At 41.3% G+C, this 18,786-nt stretch overlaps 1 protein-coding gene across 1 annotated transcript; it reads left to right on the top strand.

Moving 5' to 3' along the window:
• The first annotated feature begins 4,160 nt into the window (after nucleotides 1-4,160).
• On the top strand, nucleotides 4,161-17,779 carry LOC118416339 (gamma-aminobutyric acid receptor subunit beta-3-like). The gene is made up of 8 exons (XM_035821429.1): nucleotides 4,161-4,173; nucleotides 6,748-6,815; nucleotides 7,382-7,605; nucleotides 13,521-13,603; nucleotides 14,265-14,387; nucleotides 14,724-14,876; nucleotides 15,546-15,784; nucleotides 16,709-17,779. The coding sequence occupies exons 1-8, from the start codon at nucleotides 4,161-4,163 to the stop codon at nucleotides 16,970-16,972; spliced, it is 1,167 nt and encodes a 388-aa protein (XP_035677322.1). The 3' UTR covers nucleotides 16,973-17,779.
• Nucleotides 17,780-18,786: the final 1,007 nt, after the last annotated feature.

Genomic DNA, 18,786 nt, shown 5'->3' with positions numbered 1-18,786 from the left:
TATTGTTGGCAACAATTTCACGAAGTTTGACAAATTTTCCATTTTTTCGTGTTGCCATGGTAACCGTTTGTTGACAGGCTGTTTTGCCAAAAATCACTATTTTTGGTTCTAACAATGTATTTTTCACATTTATTTGCTATATAACTGCTATTTTGTTACATAAATAAAATCTTATATTATTTAGCATATCTTTCATAATTATATATGCATAAATTATGCTAATTTGATGACGTCATCAGCCCAAAATCCAAGATGGCGGACCGTATGGCCAGATCAAGAATAACAAGCTAATTATCCCTGAAAATTTGTAACTACCTGGTATTTTTTCATCAAAAACCATCTAAATAAATGAATAGAGTCTATTTCCATTGCCCTTTGTGATTATTTGTTGCAAAAAAAGTATTTTTCAAAATTCAAGGTGGTGGATATAATATGGCGGAGCCCAACTGGTATCTTAGATGTGCATGACGTCATTTTATGACGTCATTTTGACGTCATTGATGTTGCTATTGGCAACGCAAGTCGTAATAAACATTATCATTCCGTTATCTGCACTTGTTGTTACATTTTTGTAGAATAACTTGAAGTTTTCTGAGAATACCCTTTTTTCATGGGTCCGGCCAATGTAATCAAATTGATGACGTCATAATTACGTCATCTTACGTCAACGTAACGTCAAACGTCAAATACTTGTCAGATATTATGTCGATATCATGTCCTAAAAATTTGGTGGCCCTACGGCACGTCGTTTCAGAGTTATAGGACTTCAAAGTGGAGGGCCTCAAAAGCCCCCCCCCCCCCCGGTCCAGGGATGACCAAAAAAGCCCGGTCTGAATAGGGTTAAGAGGTCTGCAAAACCCACCAAAATGCCCAAACGTTTACTGACGAAAACAAAACTGTAACCCTGTTAATGTCACATAACCCACTCATTACAGAAAAAAGTGGGACACTTCGTCTTCCACTGCTTCCAGAAAAGATGTTAAACCCCAAATACTTAGATTGTAGCTCTCAGCAGTTCATATTATTGTTAGAATAGTCACTTGTTTCCACATGTCACCATTGTTATCTATAAGTCTTTTTTGTTATGTATGATTACTTTGTATTCTGTATGTGCCATGTTGCAATTAGCCCTCGGGCAAGAACTTGCAAATAAACTTTCCATTAAATGTTATAGCGGTGCCATAAAGGTGGTATCTCACTGCACTTGGGGCACCGGTGCGGCACTGAGGGGTTTGAAAGACGACTCAACGAATTTCGTCGAAAATTAAATAACACACCAGTGCCGCAGTGAACGAACCACGAACCCTGCAGTGCCGCACCGGTGCCCCAAGTGCAGTGAGATACAACTTAAAAAGTGCACTCTCATTGCACTTGCGTCAAGCTTGCGGTACTGCGGGGTTCGAAAGATGCTCAATGAATTTCAGAGATAAAGAACGAATTTTATTACTTTTTATGTATTTTGTCGTCTTCTAAGCCATAAGATTATGTATTATGCTGTATCGAAAATAACACAACAGTGACACAGTGAACGAACCCCACAGTGACGCAAGCTTGACGCAAGTGCAGTGAGAGTGCACTTTTATAGTGGTTCAATAACGAGCGGTTTGGGACGGCTGAGTAGGATTAACCCGAGAAAATGCGAAATTTATTGGAATTCCTCTCGGCTCGTATATCGCCATCGTCGACGGATGGATTTATTGGTGCGGTGAATGTTGTGAGCTTTTAATCTTCCTCCCCGGAGTTCGCGCACGGTGGATGATGATTACGTATGGACGTGCAGAGCCGGGTAATATGTAAAGCACGTACAATAACATCTTTTTTCTACTAAAAATAATCAACAAGAGTCATTGAAATACGGCAGTGCATGATTTATTCATTAGCTAAGTGATATGTGTGAGTTATTGGAAATATCTCTAAGGGAAAGCTTGACTTGTGTTAATCTGAATCCCATAATGTAAAAATAGTATATCAAGGACTGCTCTGCTATAAGAAAGAACACCTTTACTAATGATTAGCCTACTCCGTTGTAATTCTATACTAAAGAATTATCTTTGCCCTTATTGTTATCTTAATTAGGTAAGCTTCATTCTATTCCTCTATTTTGTACTTTGTGTAATTATAGTTGTTGCCATACATTGTATCACGTACAATTTGTCGTGCAATAAAGTTTTTCTATTTCTTCTATATTCTCGTCGTAGTAGTCAAGTCCTCCATGATCTAACGACTTTGGACCTTAGCATATGTTTGTTCAAAATCAGGCATAGTCATTATAATAAAGAACTTGCACAATAATTGGCGGTCAAGACCATGGAACGAATATCCAGTTAACTGAAAATCACAAGACCCAATGGTACGGCACATGCAAAGTAATGAAAAGCTGTTACAATGTTTAAAAAAAACCCATAAAACATCCATCAGCTATTATACCAAATGCGCTGTAATAGGCTTTGCACATAAAACATTGATTTTTTAAAATTTATAATTTAGATATTGATACGTAAAAGTATGACTTAGAAGACGAGAAAATACACAAAACTTACGACGATTCGTTCTTTATCTCTGAAATTCGTTGAGTAATCTTCCCAAAACCCACAGTGCCGCACCCTTGCTTTAAGTGCAGTGAGACACCACCTGAAGCTTTTATCTCTTCAAGACAAGACTCTCCCATTGAGCTTTACTGGCAGAAAAATTATTAGACCGCGATCTCAGCTGTGGCTGCCTTGCGACTCATCTGTCACTCCATAGTGGCGCAGGATGTATATCGTACGCTGTGATCCCGATTTAATTTTGATTATCAGAGCAGCCCGCACTAACGACATAATGACACGTTAAATGACGCAGATACCAGGCAAGAGCACGGAAGCTTAGGAGCATTAGTATAAACAAGGCACAGCGGGCCCTGGGAATCTTTTATTATAAGGCAGGCTCCTGCCAGACCAAGATAAGTGTGCAGGAAGATTTCAGTAGGAGTAAAAAAAAAAGATTTATTGCAACTTTAGATTAAAACCATTATCTGGAATTACTTCCTCATCAGTAAACCCCTTCTTTGAATCGAGAGATGTTATCATGATTTGAAACAAGTGCGGTTCTCTTAATCTCCAAGCAGATCCTACGGTAGCATAAATAAAGCTACTACCAGAGGCTGATGACTTCCATTGGCCAGCTATACTCATTAGCCAGTTTTGATACTATCTAATACCACTGGTAAATCTGCATGGAAATTAAGTACTCTCTCCATGAGTGCGTTATGAAGGGAGGGTTTTAATCATACATGGGCAGGCGAGGGAACTAGGCTCATTTATAATTTGTCTCTGGTGGTGAACTTTGATTTTTGCGTAAAGTTCAAAAGTAAAGATTCCCACCAATACAAACATCTGACCAGATGTAGAACAAGTTAGCAAAACGTTTGTATTTACCCTATTTCTAAGTGTTGATTACCGTTTTGTATGAAATCATGATGATGTTACCGCAAAATTCAATGACGATTCATTTAGGTTTTTACAACACTTTCAGATTTTTACCTATTCATTTTAATTAGATATTACAAGGTTTAGGTTTGACAACTACTGTTTGTACATGTGTCACACCGAACTGCCCGAAGGTTTCCTTCTCTGTTAAGTATACAATTATGTATACCACTGCTTTACTTTAGTTGTAATTAGCCCTCGGGCATGAACCTGCAATAAAGATTATATTATAACGACCTTGCCATTGCTAACAAAGACCGGGCCTGTGTTACACCGAATGGCAAACTTGCCGGCTCTCCCGTACTAAAGCTGATTTATGTACAGTGATTAAGACCCGGAGCAGCTCGGATTAAACGATGGCGATTCTGCCTCCAGGTGGATTGATTTTCAACTGTACGCAGTTTGTTACACAGGGCAGGATATTACTCACTGTGTCGTGCCAAGCTTACAGCCATACTCTGCACTGTCAGCACTTAATTGTATATCTAATCAATTATGAACAGTGTCCACTTTTTGCAAATATGTGAACACGTATAAGAGGAAGAAGGAGAATTTCACTGTTTGACAATTGTAACAGGTGAAATGAAGAAAGGAGCCACCATTGTATGCTAATTCCATTCCATAACGATCTGTTGATCTGCAAACTATTTTCAACTCGATTCCCTCGTGTTGCGATTACTCTATTATCTTAAGATGAGGATATCAGGTGAGTAAAGTTGTGCAGTGATAGATGTTTCCCGTAAACGTCATACATTGCATTTGGTCTATGAACAGTTTGCTCAGGTCAGAAAATCAAATGGATGTTCAAGTTCTTTTTATACAACAAGCTGGTTGAAGTTGGCAGAAGCGCAAAGTAGAACCATAACTTGAAAGTTTCATCCTTTGTTGTAGAAGTCATTCTAGAAGTTGAACTGTAATTTTCAACTCTAAACCATACCTTGAAAGTTCATCTATGTTGGTAGAAGTCATTTTGGAAGTTGAACATTTCCAAAGTGATATCAGCAGATCCTGTCTTTGTCATGGAATGAACGATCAAGCTAGTGTTTCACGAAAGACCAGATAGTCAACGTCATCTGGATAAAACCTCTCTACTTATGCACGAAAAACTTTGTCATCCATCATTATTCGTCATGCATGTTTTGATACGGAAACGGAGGTTTCCGTTGTGTCCCGTGGCGCGGCATAATCTCTCCCAGAAGTGTGAGATATCTGTTGGAGCTAGATAACGGTAGGAGTTGGCTGCCAACACCCGTGAGATATATTGAGTTGGAAACTATCCGACAGGGACGCAATAAAGACACTGAGATCGATGCGATCTGATTCCCCACGGGACCCGCCTTCATGAGTTTCAATTCTTCACTTTCAAACACAGTTTACTATTGGCATTGCTCTGCGTGGCAGTGTAGGGTTAGCATTTTATCATTTTTATACTTAGAAAACTTTACAAAGTTTGGATACTGTTCACCCTTTCATTGATTGCGCAGGTAGATATCGTGATTGACTTGAAACCAATTCGTCTTGTTTTCTTGCTGCTGCTTTTTGTTATCCCTCTTTTTCATGTATACTCTGATTTTACTCCATGTAATTGTTCAATATTTGTATATATGGCTTTCGTACAAGTAATTTCTTTTTTCTCCATCCTAATCAAATAATTTACATTTGAACAGACAAAAAAGATCCAGCTGGACACTTTCAAAAGTTAACAGAATTCTACATTACCGATAGATAAAGAACATAAAGCAATGTTACATCAGCGCTAGCCTCAGTTGGATAACGACAATCAGCAAAGTAAAAGACATAAAAAAAGACATGAAATGTATCAAACTGCTCCTAAGATTGAAGGTTTGAGAAGTCATTCCCCATGAGCGCTATTCAAACAGACAATCAAGGCCAGGAAGAACGTTTGATTTTTACCAGACACAATGGTATCCCGCCAGCACAATGGTACCCCGCCTGTGCCGTCCGTCAGCATTACTCAAGCCGTCCTGGCCTTTATGGGATAACTATAGAGAAATTGGGCATTCGTCACCGCATTTACTGCACGGCGGCTGCAACAATAACCCTGAAGCGCTTTATAGCCCGCATTTATCACAATAACGGAGCTCAAACGGCCCGGAGTCTACGGGAAGCTGCTCGCGCTGCGAAAAGGGCGAGGAGATCAATGAATTGGGCCGACTGCACGTTTTGATCGCAGCACAGATTAGGCCCCCTTTTCACTAGACGGCGATCGTGCTGCGCTCTCACTGCGACCTACATAGGATACGTGTAACCTTCGCCGTCACACTGGGTATATCATACAAAACGTAAAAGTGTGACTGAGAAATCACAGAAAGTGTAAAAAGATTAGTTTCGTTTCTATACAATTCGTTCAGAAAAATGTCAAATTTTAGGTCGCAGAGACAGCGCGACAAGAGCGACGTCCTAGTGGAAAGGGAGCTTTAATACGACAACGTTAACGTAAATATCAGCATTCAAAGACCCCTACAGTGGCTATCTATACTTGTCAACTGGATGTAAAGTCGATAGTATGATTTAGGGACATCCCGTACGATCAAAAGGCATTCCTCAATATAAATGTCTAGTGGGATTTTGACCGAAGATGCCCCACACGAAAGGGTAATGGAAAACGATACCAACAACAAAATGATATTTTACATTTGAGCCGCAGCTAGATCCCCCAAAGCTACTTACATTGGAGAAATTTGCCTGATAAGCACAAAAGAGATTACGTTTTGATCTGCGCACTACGTCAATGTCAGACAACGTGAGAGGAGAAGTGATTTCTGTATCCAAGTTTGAGGCTAAAAGCTTTTTGGCTCTCACTACTGATCCTGCCCTTAAATGATAATATTACTAGTGAAACTAAGTATACTACACAAATTGATGGTTATAATGCATAAATAAACAACACTTTAAGTAGTTTTTCATAACGCATGCTGGCTCTTATTATTACAGTAATTAGTATGTTACGCTTTACTCTATACATTATTGTATATCTTGTGTAATTAGTGTTGCCATACATGGTACCGTGTACAAATTAAGTCCATTCATATTATGGAGAATATGGTGAATATTATCGCTAAAGTTTTTTTTTATTCGGGAAAGAAAAAAAAGTCTTAAGAAAATGAAAGAAAAAATAAAGCAAATCTTATCCTATACAAGATATAATAATTTCAATATGTATATGGTAGATGTTTAGGGTTAGCATTTTAAATTACCCTATGAATTACCGTTGGATTGCAGATGTACTTTGTGACCAATTTCATTACTTTTCCCACAGGAGAGGCGCTGCGGGTGGGCGTTACCGTGGATGTGTCCAGTTTCGATCACTTCTCGGACACCAACATGGTAGGCACATCACGCAGTCCTCGGTAATCATACCTTCTGATACCAGCAGTGGTTGTCGATTATCAAAACATTTTCAAATGTTTTCTTATGTGGTTGGTATTCATTGCTATCACTTTCGGATAGAAAAAAGTCCTATGCTCATAACTAAGAGTGTTTACCTAGTATCCGCCTGTGACAGTCTGTCACCTTCATCAGGGCAAAACCGATATGCAGTAATTCACACTGCAGCTAGGTGTTGCTGTTGGAATGTGAACAATGCGCTCCCTTATGGCGCTGTCACATAGGTCGTGCGATCGACGTACGATTTGGATGTTGAGGATTTTCAAGCAGGCCGTGACAGAACCGAACCTGGATTTCTAACCTTCATCGACGTTCCCTATCTGTTCATCACTCTGGCTATCGCACCTAGTCATATTCGTTCGAAACCAACCAACCAACTAAAACAAGTCAGCATTTTCCTGGTTAGATTAAACAAGGCACTTGGTTGCCTACAAAGACTGTCATCCAGCTTTCAACCGCTTGAAACTTATCACATATATCATGAACCTTTTTTCTATTTCATTCAGGAGTACAACCTGACCTTCTACATGCACCAGCACTGGACGGACTACCGTCTGCAGCACACCTCAACTCTGAACCGGAACCTGACGTTACACGGCGCAAACGTCGACGTCATCTGGGTCCCGGATACCTACTTCGTCAACGCGAAGAGAAGTCTGTTCCACACTGTGACTACGGAGAACCGAGTCGTGTACATCAACACTACCGGAGGGGTCATGTACATACTGAGGTATGCAGTAGTTCAGAGTCAGTTTATTATGTTACCTTCACAGAAGGTACATACTGTTTTTGCTCTGTTTCTTCTTCTTTTCCGCACAAATAAAAAACATGAATATCTCCGAAACTAGACCTTGGAATATCTCGTAATTCAGCAAGCTGGTAGGTCTGCACATAAGACACTGCACCTTGGTCATTTGGTCCCCTAAAGATACCAAAAAATGATTTTATGGGGCAAAAAAGGGTGAAAAAACTAGCAATTTTAACACAAAATCGAACTTTCGAGCCCCAATAGAACTTTGGAACTACGTTCCAAGGACCCGAGGTCAACGACCGGTAGCTATGGAACCCGCCCGGGAGATATGGAACATGGTGTTCGAACGAGGTCAACGACCGCTGCTAAGCAACACGGAAGTGTCCGCCCGTCAAATGATGACTTCATCTTGCTTTAGACGGCCTGGATTGAGCCAGAAGCCGTCCTCTGAATGATTTGTGGAATTCATTTTGCCAAGAAGTAATAAGAGATTAAGAAATTCACAGAGCTTTGACTTTATTTTGCCGAATATCGGCACCCTTTGCAATCAAATTCAAGGAAGGTAGAATGAAATTGAGCGCAGGCAGAATGAAATTTAATGCCCCCAAAGTATCAAAATGTGTCTCGGTCTACGTCAGTTCTAAGTATTTGTTTCAATACTTTCCTTGATTTTGTTTAAGCTATAGGTTTTGCAACCTGCACAAGCCAGTTTTAACATGAGCCATCCAAACATTGTTCAGATTGAGTCGGGCGGCGGCGGTGGCGGCGGCGGCCGGGGCGCCCGGCGCGGTGTCCTCACCAGGATTTTGTCACAGCGTCGGGGCGCCCGCCGCGGTGTCCTCCCCAGGATTTTGTCACAGCGTCGGGGCAGGGGGCCGGGGTCCAGGGGGGGGGGGGGGGGCTCATTCGCCCCCCTTAAGCTCTTGCATTTTAGGCTAATCAGAAGGCTTATTCTATCAGTTTTTAGGGCCATATCTACGATAATCGTAGCAGTCACTTAACTTCTTTTCAGCAGTTTAACTTAGCAGTATTTCGGGTCAAAGAGTCAAAGACAACTAAATACTCATAAACAACAAACTTTACTCAGCTCAACAGTACTTATAACTATCGTCCGGTTTGCCATCCGAAGCTGAAGCGCTTCTTTATAGCGCTAGTACCTTCGCTGCGCTGCCGTGACGTGCGATTGTTGTTGACGGTCTTATATCCCTACGTCGCCGCCTCGCTGTCAGACGATATTCCAACGGACATGTTTCAAGGAAAATATCCGGCCAAACCGCTGTTCCGCGTCAGATTCTATTCTATAAAACACGTAACGTTACGTGGGAATAAATGTTACAGTCTAATAAATATTTTGTAGAAGCACCGCTGTGGGGAAGTCCAAGGAATGCAATAATCACGTAGCATATGAAGTTCGCTGTCAACTGGCACGCGGCTGTTTGAAACTCTAACCAACAGCGGCGGCCTTTGATGAAGTGGGCGAAAAAGTGCACTGCCTTGGTAACAAGGAAGCCGACGGTGTGGGCGGGGCCACATGGCGAGGCTTCTCCCCCGAAAGCCCCGGCCCCGAAAGGAAATGCCCGGGTTTTACATACAAACTTACGATGGTTTGAATTTTACATTGCCGAATCAAAGAGCTTCAAATTTAGAACAGGAAATTTGGAAACGCGGACGGTCTTGCTCTAGAAATATGTCAGAAAGAATTGATTCTGTTTTCCGCGCTGAAAAAGAAATGACGCAACCAGTTGTAAGAGCCTTTGTGTTGATCAACAAATAAGGACATTCGCGGGAAATCTGGCTGTTCCGGGGAGGAATCCCACCCCGCTGGTCACATGCGGCAAGGCCTACTCGCTACCCTGTTTACATTTTTGCACGAACGCAAGGCCGGCACACGCAAAATTTAGAACAGGAAATTTGGGGACGCGACCGCTCTTGCTCTAGAAATGTGTCAGAAAGAATTGATTCTATTTTCCGCGGTGAAAAAGAAATGACGCAACTAGTTGTAAGCGCCTTTGTGTTGATCAACCCCGCTCCCCAAATAAGGACTTTCGCGGGAAATCTTATACATTTTGGCTGTTCCGGGGAGGGATCCCACCCCGCTGGTCACTCGTGGCGGCAAGTCCTCTGTTTACAATCATTTCGCGCGAACGCAAGGGCGATCCTGGGTGGGAGGGGCTGCGAGACAACGGCACGGCGGGTGCTCTGAAACACCTCCTTTCGAGCTGATAACTTCTTGAAACAGCGGAGGCGCGTGCTTGGCGCGTGCTTTTGTGCTTTTACTACGATATTTTGTTATTTTTTCCCCATGTTTTGCCGCTACGCTGGATGAAAAAGCAGCGTAGCGGGCTTTTTACAGCGTTATTTTTCCAGCCGACAGCGTATCTGCCCGCTATGCTGAAAAGGCCTGGCGAGAATTCTATGTTGTGTTTGAGTTACGTAGAATCGAGAACACACACGGTGTGTAGTGCGCCAGCACTCGTCTTTTGATTCCACTGGTGTTTTCACGATTCTGTAAAAGCCGAGGTTGAGTTGCGTGCTCCGCGCGATAATATTGGTGAACAAACGCACTCAGAGAGAATAACTACTAACGTTAGCACTAGTGCAATTTTCTCAGACAGGCCAATAACTGTGGTAACGCTACGTGTATGTGGTAACGTGGGGATTTCTTTAGATGTTTCCTGACATTATAAGTAACTGACATATAATCATAAAAATGTAGCGAGACCTGTTCGTTTTTATCCACAGTACTGAATAGGAACGTTTACTCAAGTTCATGCATAGAGCTGTCGAGCCTGTCGTCCAAATGAAACACGGAATGGTGTCACGGCTCTAGTTAACCGATTTTTGAGTAAAAAAAAACATTTGAGCAAAAAGAAACACATGACTACGTTAGACGCAAGGTCACTGCGTGTCGCCGGCGGTTACATAAAAAAAACTCAAAGTTTTACGCCTGAGACATAAAGGTATGTGAAACAAAAACGATGGACTTGATGAGTTTATTTCGCTATTAAACTGACCTTGAACAAACATGATTAACTGCAGCGTGGAACGCCCGCCCCATCTTAGGTCACGGTCATTCCTTTCACCTTGTTGTTCATCATGTAAGTTACCACAGCGCTGCGTTGGTCCCCAGCAAGCAAGTGGAGCACGGAAACGAAGTCAGCTGGGTACATTACAATTAAGCTACGTGCAGCTTTATACACGGTGGGAGTGGCCGGCACAGCACAAAACCCCAGGCACAAAGTCAACGCGAAAGTTTAGTGTAGCAGAAACCTAACCCCTTAAAGTTTGCATGATTGACAGGCGGACGGGTATTGATAATGAGGGCATAAACAAACTACGTACATCAAACGTAAATCAAAATTGTTTGCTAAAAATTAAAAGAAATTTATGAAATGTGAATTGCGGACTCTGAAAAAAATGCCGTTCAAATATGAATGAATTTACACAGATTGACAGGAATCATATAGCGGAGGAAGCATATAGCGGAGAAGAGCTGCGTACTGTGAAGATTACATGGAGTGTGCAGGGGTAGCCATATCAATTTCAGCTCTGAGAGTATCCGTCAACTGCGTGACGTGAACGAATATAATAGATTTGTGGCAATTTTAGCGATTACGCTAACCAGCTGTTTCTATGAATTTGTGCGATTTACAGTAGTTGGTAACCACTAGACGGCGATCGCGCCGCGCTCTTACTGCGACATATTGAAATAGGATTGTGTAGCCTTCGATTTCACACTGGGTATATTATAGAAAACGTAAAAGTGTGACAGAGCATGCTGAGGAGAACCCTTCGCGCTGCGTAGTACAAGCGGCAAACTCTGTGAGACGTTTTTGTGAATGTACCTTCCGATTTTTGTGCTACGCTAGACAGTGTGCCGTAACTTGGTAGGCTTGTTTTAATTTTGCTCTCTTCAAAGTTAGTCGAATTCAAGAAGACAGAAACGAGAATTCAGTTCTATAATATTTTGGCTTCCTTTTGACAATAAAATTGTGACTGTGTGTGCTTCTTGTCTCACGTGAGGCTGAAAAAAATTCCTAGGCCCTGACCCTCCCGCAGACGGCCGTCTTCCCCACGCTAAATGTCGTCGAGTAAACCCTGTTGACGACCGTCAGAAATGGAGAACCTTTGTGGACAGACAGACTGCCCTGTGGCTTGTAGCTATGGGACTGAGATGAGATGATGATGAGAAACCCTGTGTGGAACAATATTAGACGTTGTGTTCATTATTCAAGATGCATAACGTTACAGATAAAAAATTATCAACATTTATTTGTACCTTCTTGTCTTATCCTGTGTCAACATCTGCAACTATTTCAGTTTACCCTTCCTGGTAGAAATGCTAGGCTAGACCATGTGAAGGTAACATTCTGTATTTGCTTGCAAATGTTACCTGTCTAGTTTATCTATTGAGATTGCAGACAATGCGATACATGGCAAACCCAGGCAGCTTAACTGAAATTTTGTTGCCAACACATACATGCATCCACAGTTCTTATAGAATAGACTGAAGGGACTACACTACAAGATCAATCAATCAATCAATAAATAAATAAATACACATAATTATCTCAAATGGTTAACTTATACTTCAAATAAAACAGCAAGATTAAGCCTAAACAGTCTCAGTGTGTATGGACTAGCACTTCCCGCTATGTAACAAAAAAATGTGTAGGAAAATCGTACAAACCTGTATTAAAAGCTATCCAGTACAAGCAGGAGAAAGAAACATTACAGTATCAGATATTTTCTTATATGTACCCAACAACTCCTTATATTACAGTGCCCATAGCTTTTGTTATGTTAAATTGCCATATCAGCTTTAAACAAGGCATAAATTGTTTACAGTTTTCAAACAACAAAATATTTGGAAGAAAAAAACACTAATCGATATACTAGAATCAATAATTTCACCTCCCTGGGAGTGTCGAAGACTTTTGCTTCGGACCTGTAGCTGGACTTTTGTAAAATGCCATCTGGCGAGAACCAATGGAATTACACAACAGCTCCTTTGCATATTGCAATTTACTTATAGGCCGCTGGTGGATTGCCAGGGTAATCATTCTGACATCTTGCTGTTGCCCTGACCAAATGACTACTATCTCAGAGCGAACATCTGCTGATTAAACACGCTCAACATGTCATCAGCTGCAGCTGATAAGGACATTAACTCATTTAGACATAACAAGCAAAAGCCCTGGTGGTAGTGCCAATCTATCGAGTGGCCAATCTCTTGTTAAAGATATTCTTCATTGCAACTTTGGGTGTTTTATGAAGTAAAGAGAATAAGTAATCTGTGAACACAACAATACCTTCCCCACATCCCCTACTACTGCTTAATTAAGTGCGAGGAATGAGTAAAGATGTTTACGCCGGAGCGATAACGATCTAGCGCTGTCATGTGTAAGGCCAATGACGGTACCTTGCTGAAACATAAAGCACTACTATCTCGGAGAGAAACTATAACTGTTATGCTGATAGAATCACGAAGCAATCATCATCAGTTGCCACTGCAGCAGCCAAGTAATAGACAAGATAGCGATGCAAGACCTGTATTAGATAGGAAGTCCTTTATTGAATTTCGTAAGAACTTTCTTTCTTTTCATGTGAAATCAGGCAAAAAGTAGTAGTGTTTCCTCACTTTAATGCTGGTTAGATGTGCTGGTTTTGTACAAGGAACACGAAATCTCTCTAGTTACGTCGATGACGGTTAGACATCCAGGTAGTATTTATATGCCAAATAGCAGTAACTCAAGCAACTGGATATGATTCGGGAATTTATTTTCCAAATCGTATCCAGTCATTAAGTCATTTCTCTTTGACAGAGCGATCTAGTGTTCTGACATGCAGATCACATGTTGGGATTTTATATTTGACGTATGAGTATGTTACAGGGTGTCCGCAGCGCTAGCCTGTAATATGAACTTTGACACGTACCCGATGGACGTGCAAAAATGTGAGCTCCAGGTCGGCAGCCGTAAGTACCGATAATGTACACATAATTGTAGCCTGAAGAATGACATTTATGTGGTGTTTTATCATATGTAAATTATTCAAGTCATAAATTTCGATGCACAGGCATGCATGACATATATATACAAGCTAACGGAAGGTATTCAGCCATGGGGATGCCCCCGGCTTTCAAACACTTGAGAATAGAGACAAAATGGCCCCGTAACTTGTTTCTGTAGTCTTTTTTTTTACTATTGGGTCACAGCACGACATCCTGTGCAATATATAGATGTAACGTGAGAATGAAAAAAGACAAGGGGACAACGCACAAAACAAATTGCTAGGATTATCCAATTTAGTGACAATAATGATTGTATTTAAACCTTTGTTAATGATATACATCATCAGCCCAAAGTGGTGAATTACGAAACACATTGATCTCCAATTTGCTCATTTAACAACGGTAAAATAACCCCCTTGTCACCACGACCTATCCAACTTTCCCGAATTCACTCACGAACAGACAGCAAGCTTTCTTTTAAAATCACAAAGCGCATATAAGTGGGTGGAGTCCAATTCGCAAACAAGACAAAGACATTTACCATTGAAGTTTATACCATTATGTAAAGTAGTAACCTCCGGTATAGGAACGTTTCTGATCTGTCATGCATATGACGTCTCCCCAGACGGCTACTCCGCCCAGGACCTGGTGTACTACTGGCGGGACGGACTCAGCTCTGTGGAGGGCTTCAGCAACAGCTACTTACCGTACTTCTCCATACAGAACAGGACCATCGTGGAAACATCCGGTCAGATACTCCATATTCTATATAAAGTCTAAAGGAAACTGACTATCAATTTGTCTTATATATAGAAACATCTATTGTAACTGCAGCCCATTTGACAATAAAATCTATTCATCTATATATATCTTTATATCTACATGTATGTCTATATATCTTTATACATCTTTATATACAGAGTTTTTGAGTCACCATATAAAATATTTCTCTACACTTGTGTAGCATCCGCAAAGGTACAGTATACTCAGAGGGAAATAATGAAACACTGAAGCAAATGCTGAAAAAAAGATAACAAAACAAACAAAACAAAACACACAAACAATATGTATACTTCCTTCGCAGATGAGTACTCGTACCTGTACTTCAGTTTCGAGCTACATCGCAAGGTGGCGTACTTCATGATCCACACGTTCATCCCGCCCATCCTGATCGTGATTCTGTCGTGGGTCTCCTTCTGGGTGGATCACCGCTCCGTCGCTGCGAGGGTAACACTAGGTTCGTAGTTAGCTTTCTGTATCTATATAACCGGTATAACCGCCGTTCGGCGTAACACACCAGTTTCGAAAGCTTGAAGTTTATTCGGAGCTTTGGGATAATGACATCTCAGAGACGGTATTCGAAGGGTTTCGACTTTAATCGTCTTTCTCAAGAATGGCAGAGATCGGACCATTCATTCGAGCACCTTTTTTGTGCCCTCGTAGAGCAGGGCGCTCTAAATTGAGTTTTAGGTATTGACCAATCGGTGTAAAGGGTTTTAATTTTGTGGTACCAGGTTCCAAATCGTCTAAATTCGTCATTGTGACGTCTTCAAAGTAATAAGTCGAGTTCTGGTCTTACAGAGAGAAAAAAAACGTCACGAATCAGAAGAGTTTACATCTAGTACAAATGACAATGATATACCTATCATATGACATGACATGACAATGATATGACAACATATACCTATCATCATTGGATATAATCAGACAAATGTTGCCCTTTGATGTCATTAGTGTCAGAAATACGTTACGTTTGCCCATGTCTAATCTTACGGTAGCTGTTTTTATGGCGCTGTGTGATATATAAGTAATGGTACGTGAGCGCAGCGCCACAATGCCTACATGTATGTCTTTGTCCATTGCATTTCCGATAAAAAATGAAAAGGAAAATATAATTGATTCCCAGGCATCACGACTGTCCTGTCCATGACCAACATCATCATGAACGACCCGACCACGTCCTTCCTGCCCAAAGTGTCCTACAGCAAGGCCATCGACGTTTACCTTATATGGTGTTTCATGTTCGTGTTCGCCGCTTTCCTGGAATGTGCCGCCGTGACGTACAACTGTTACTACTGGGAACTGAGGTCAAAGAACCCGCCAGAAATGGACGGGAAGCCATCAGAACTGCTGGGAGATCAACAAGTAAGTGCTACTCGCTTTGGTGGCTGCATGGTCACGATTTTTATGTCTCACGCGGCATCGTCGTGATCCATATAGTTGCAACGGGTCAGAAAGTTTTAAAGGTTATAAAGAATAGATGGGCTTTTCTCAGAAAAATGACATTTGCACCACTTTAAAATGGCCGTTGACCTTTATGAAAGATAAATGTTATATCAGTTTAGCCAACTAAAAGGCAAAGTTTAACATTTTTTTCTACGCCGTGCATCGTGCAAGAAGCAATCTGGGACATAAATGGCCGCTGTTATGTCTACTCTGATAGGTACTTCGATTTGTGCTACAGTTGTACTTGTGATCCAATGCTTGATATCCCTGCAACCTTTGCAGATTCGATGGAGTGTATCAAATCAAATTAGAGTTTGATATCCGCCGTGCCCCCGACGCTGTGCCCCTGGGAAAGGCACTTTACACGACCTTCCTCGCTTCAACCTGGTGTTAAAATGGGTATCTGACTTAGGTCGGGGAGGTGAAAGGAAATACTTATTATACTACATGTACCTTTAGCTTCTGTCTGTACTGAGTATGTGCCACTGTTAATCTAAGTTATCAACTTGAGTGCATTGCCACATTGTCCTTGTCTGTAACAAAAATCACTTTAGACAATCAGACGCAGACGATGTACTATGGCTATTGATAGCGCTTTTCACCGGTTGGGTGTCTGTGTGGCGCAACGGCCGGGCGTTGGAACCGGAATCAGACTCAGCGATCCTGAGTTCGATACTCGCCATGCCCCTTCCCCCATGTCGTTGGAGTGACGCCCCCCCCCCTCGAGCTTCACGGCTAATCTGTCTAAAGGGGACAAAAAACCTACGAATTTGGAGCTCCCAGTGTGTCAACATCTGCACATTTGCCACCAAGACCCGTAACTTTTTTTTTTATCGTCTTCAGGAAACGGAGGAGGTCAAGACGAACGGGACCATCTCACCGACTAACGGGGCGAGACCGAGATCCGGGAAGACGATATTCCGGCGGAGTCTGGCGAGACTGAGCCAGCGACGGAAGCCGAAGAAGCCGACCGACGCCGTGAGAGACACGTTCTCCAGGAAGGTCCTGTACGGCCACACGGCGCCCATAGACAGATACGCCAGGTTCATCTTCCCTGTGGCATTCCTCATACTCAATATCGCCTACTGGAATCTATATCTGCGATAACTATAGCTCTATTTTCAAATAAAAGAAATGGGATTATATGGAAAATGACTTTCTTCAAGAGAAACTATTTTGTTATGTGTTAATATCATAACTTTGCTGCATGGTTGCCACTTCAGTAAAATGAAACAAATTAGAATAATAACAACCTAATGTGATGAAAAGTATATACATGCAGACCGTTTGTAAGTACGTAGTTTTAGATACTAACAATTATCAGTTGACCTACATGCCTGTAAAATTAAGGTCATGTACGTGACAGACATATAATTTTCGAAATACTTACGTGCAGTACTTAACGCCGGACGGTGTATAAAACATGTTTTTAGAACAGGTTATAAAAACTGCATATCCTTTGTCCATTTCATCTTATACATACGATGACTAGTTGTTGCTGCTTGAAGGACCCGCATGCTTCACCACTCACTTTGTTTTACAATGGCACCGGAAGAAGATATGCTTTGGTATTTGAGGTGGCCTTGACATTCGAGTGTGTCCAGAGACTGGTACTGAAACACACCACGACACCTTGCGGTTCTTAGAATAATGGCAAAGAGCCATCATAACCTTCATGTGCCTATAGATAAATTATATGTGCGTTTATTACTCAATTTCCGGCTGGCTTCTATTGTATCGGAATATGACATATACATAGTAGGAATCGCATCTAACATACCAAAATAAATCACTGCTATGTCTTGATCTGTGTGCTTTACTTCCATGATCTTTTCCAAATGCTAAGTGCTTAGCAGAGAAAACTGTGAACCTTGATATGTGTGAATTCTACACTGACACTTTTGTACTAAAGATGTAGGGCTGTGGCCCTGGTACATTTTGGTCAAGTCATTGGGTTGTTTAATATCAGAAATAAATGTTATAGATTGATGTTTTTGCTTTCACATATTGGAAGATTTACATTTAGATTTACATTTACAAAGAAATTATCTTTTGGGATTTACATATTTCTAACCATATTTACACTATATCTTATTTTGTTGGCAATTCGCACTAAATTCACATAATTTCTACATTTATCATCTTGTAGTGACCATATTCGGCGAGCATATTGAATAAATCAAAGCCCACTAAGCAGGGAGTTCACACCTACGAAATGTTGTGAAATGTTCTGCTACATGTGTTCTCATTTCAATATCTAAATATTCAAAAATTCAAATCCAGCTACAGTACCCTAGAAAAACGCTAGTTTTTTTATTGCCCTTCCTTTCCGCAACTGCTACAAATCTACCAAAAATCACAAAAGTTTATCCACAATTTTTTTTTAGTTATATGCTATTTACCTACATATAACTAAAGAGTTAAGGTCCTGTATGTATCACCCTACGGAATAACGGAAAACATTTCCTTATTGGCAAATACAACAATGGAACAAGTAGCTTTAAGCTACAATTATGGCATAGACGTGAAAAAGAGACTCGCGCACAGCCTCAGTCCTGAGGTCACAAGACCAGACGATTGGGACACGGAGGTCATGTTCCCATAGTAATGATAGATTAGCCGGCAGACCCTACTTACAAGCAGGACGTGCACGTGTGGGCGTGTGATGGACGATGTTTAAAGTTCCACAAGGTTCTCCTGAGTCGGCGTGTTCCACAAATGGCTGATGAAGATCAGGAAGTAAGTCGAGGATCAGGACCAGAGCACAGCCTCTGGTGAGTGTTGTGGTCACCGGTGGTTTTATATTATGTGTCTTATTTGCAAAGGCATGCCCGAAGGCTAATTGCATGTACAGTATCAAAGACTAGGAGTACCAAATAGCGTGATACATCGCACTAATGATGAAAAGGACTAGATCACGC

Source organism: Branchiostoma floridae, chromosome 5 (genome assembly GCF_000003815.2).
Source record: "Branchiostoma floridae strain S238N-H82 chromosome 5, Bfl_VNyyK, whole genome shotgun sequence".
NCBI classification, from domain to species: domain Eukaryota; kingdom Metazoa; phylum Chordata; class Leptocardii; order Amphioxiformes; family Branchiostomatidae; genus Branchiostoma; species Branchiostoma floridae.
This window is presented reverse-complemented; position numbering and strand designations above follow the sequence as displayed.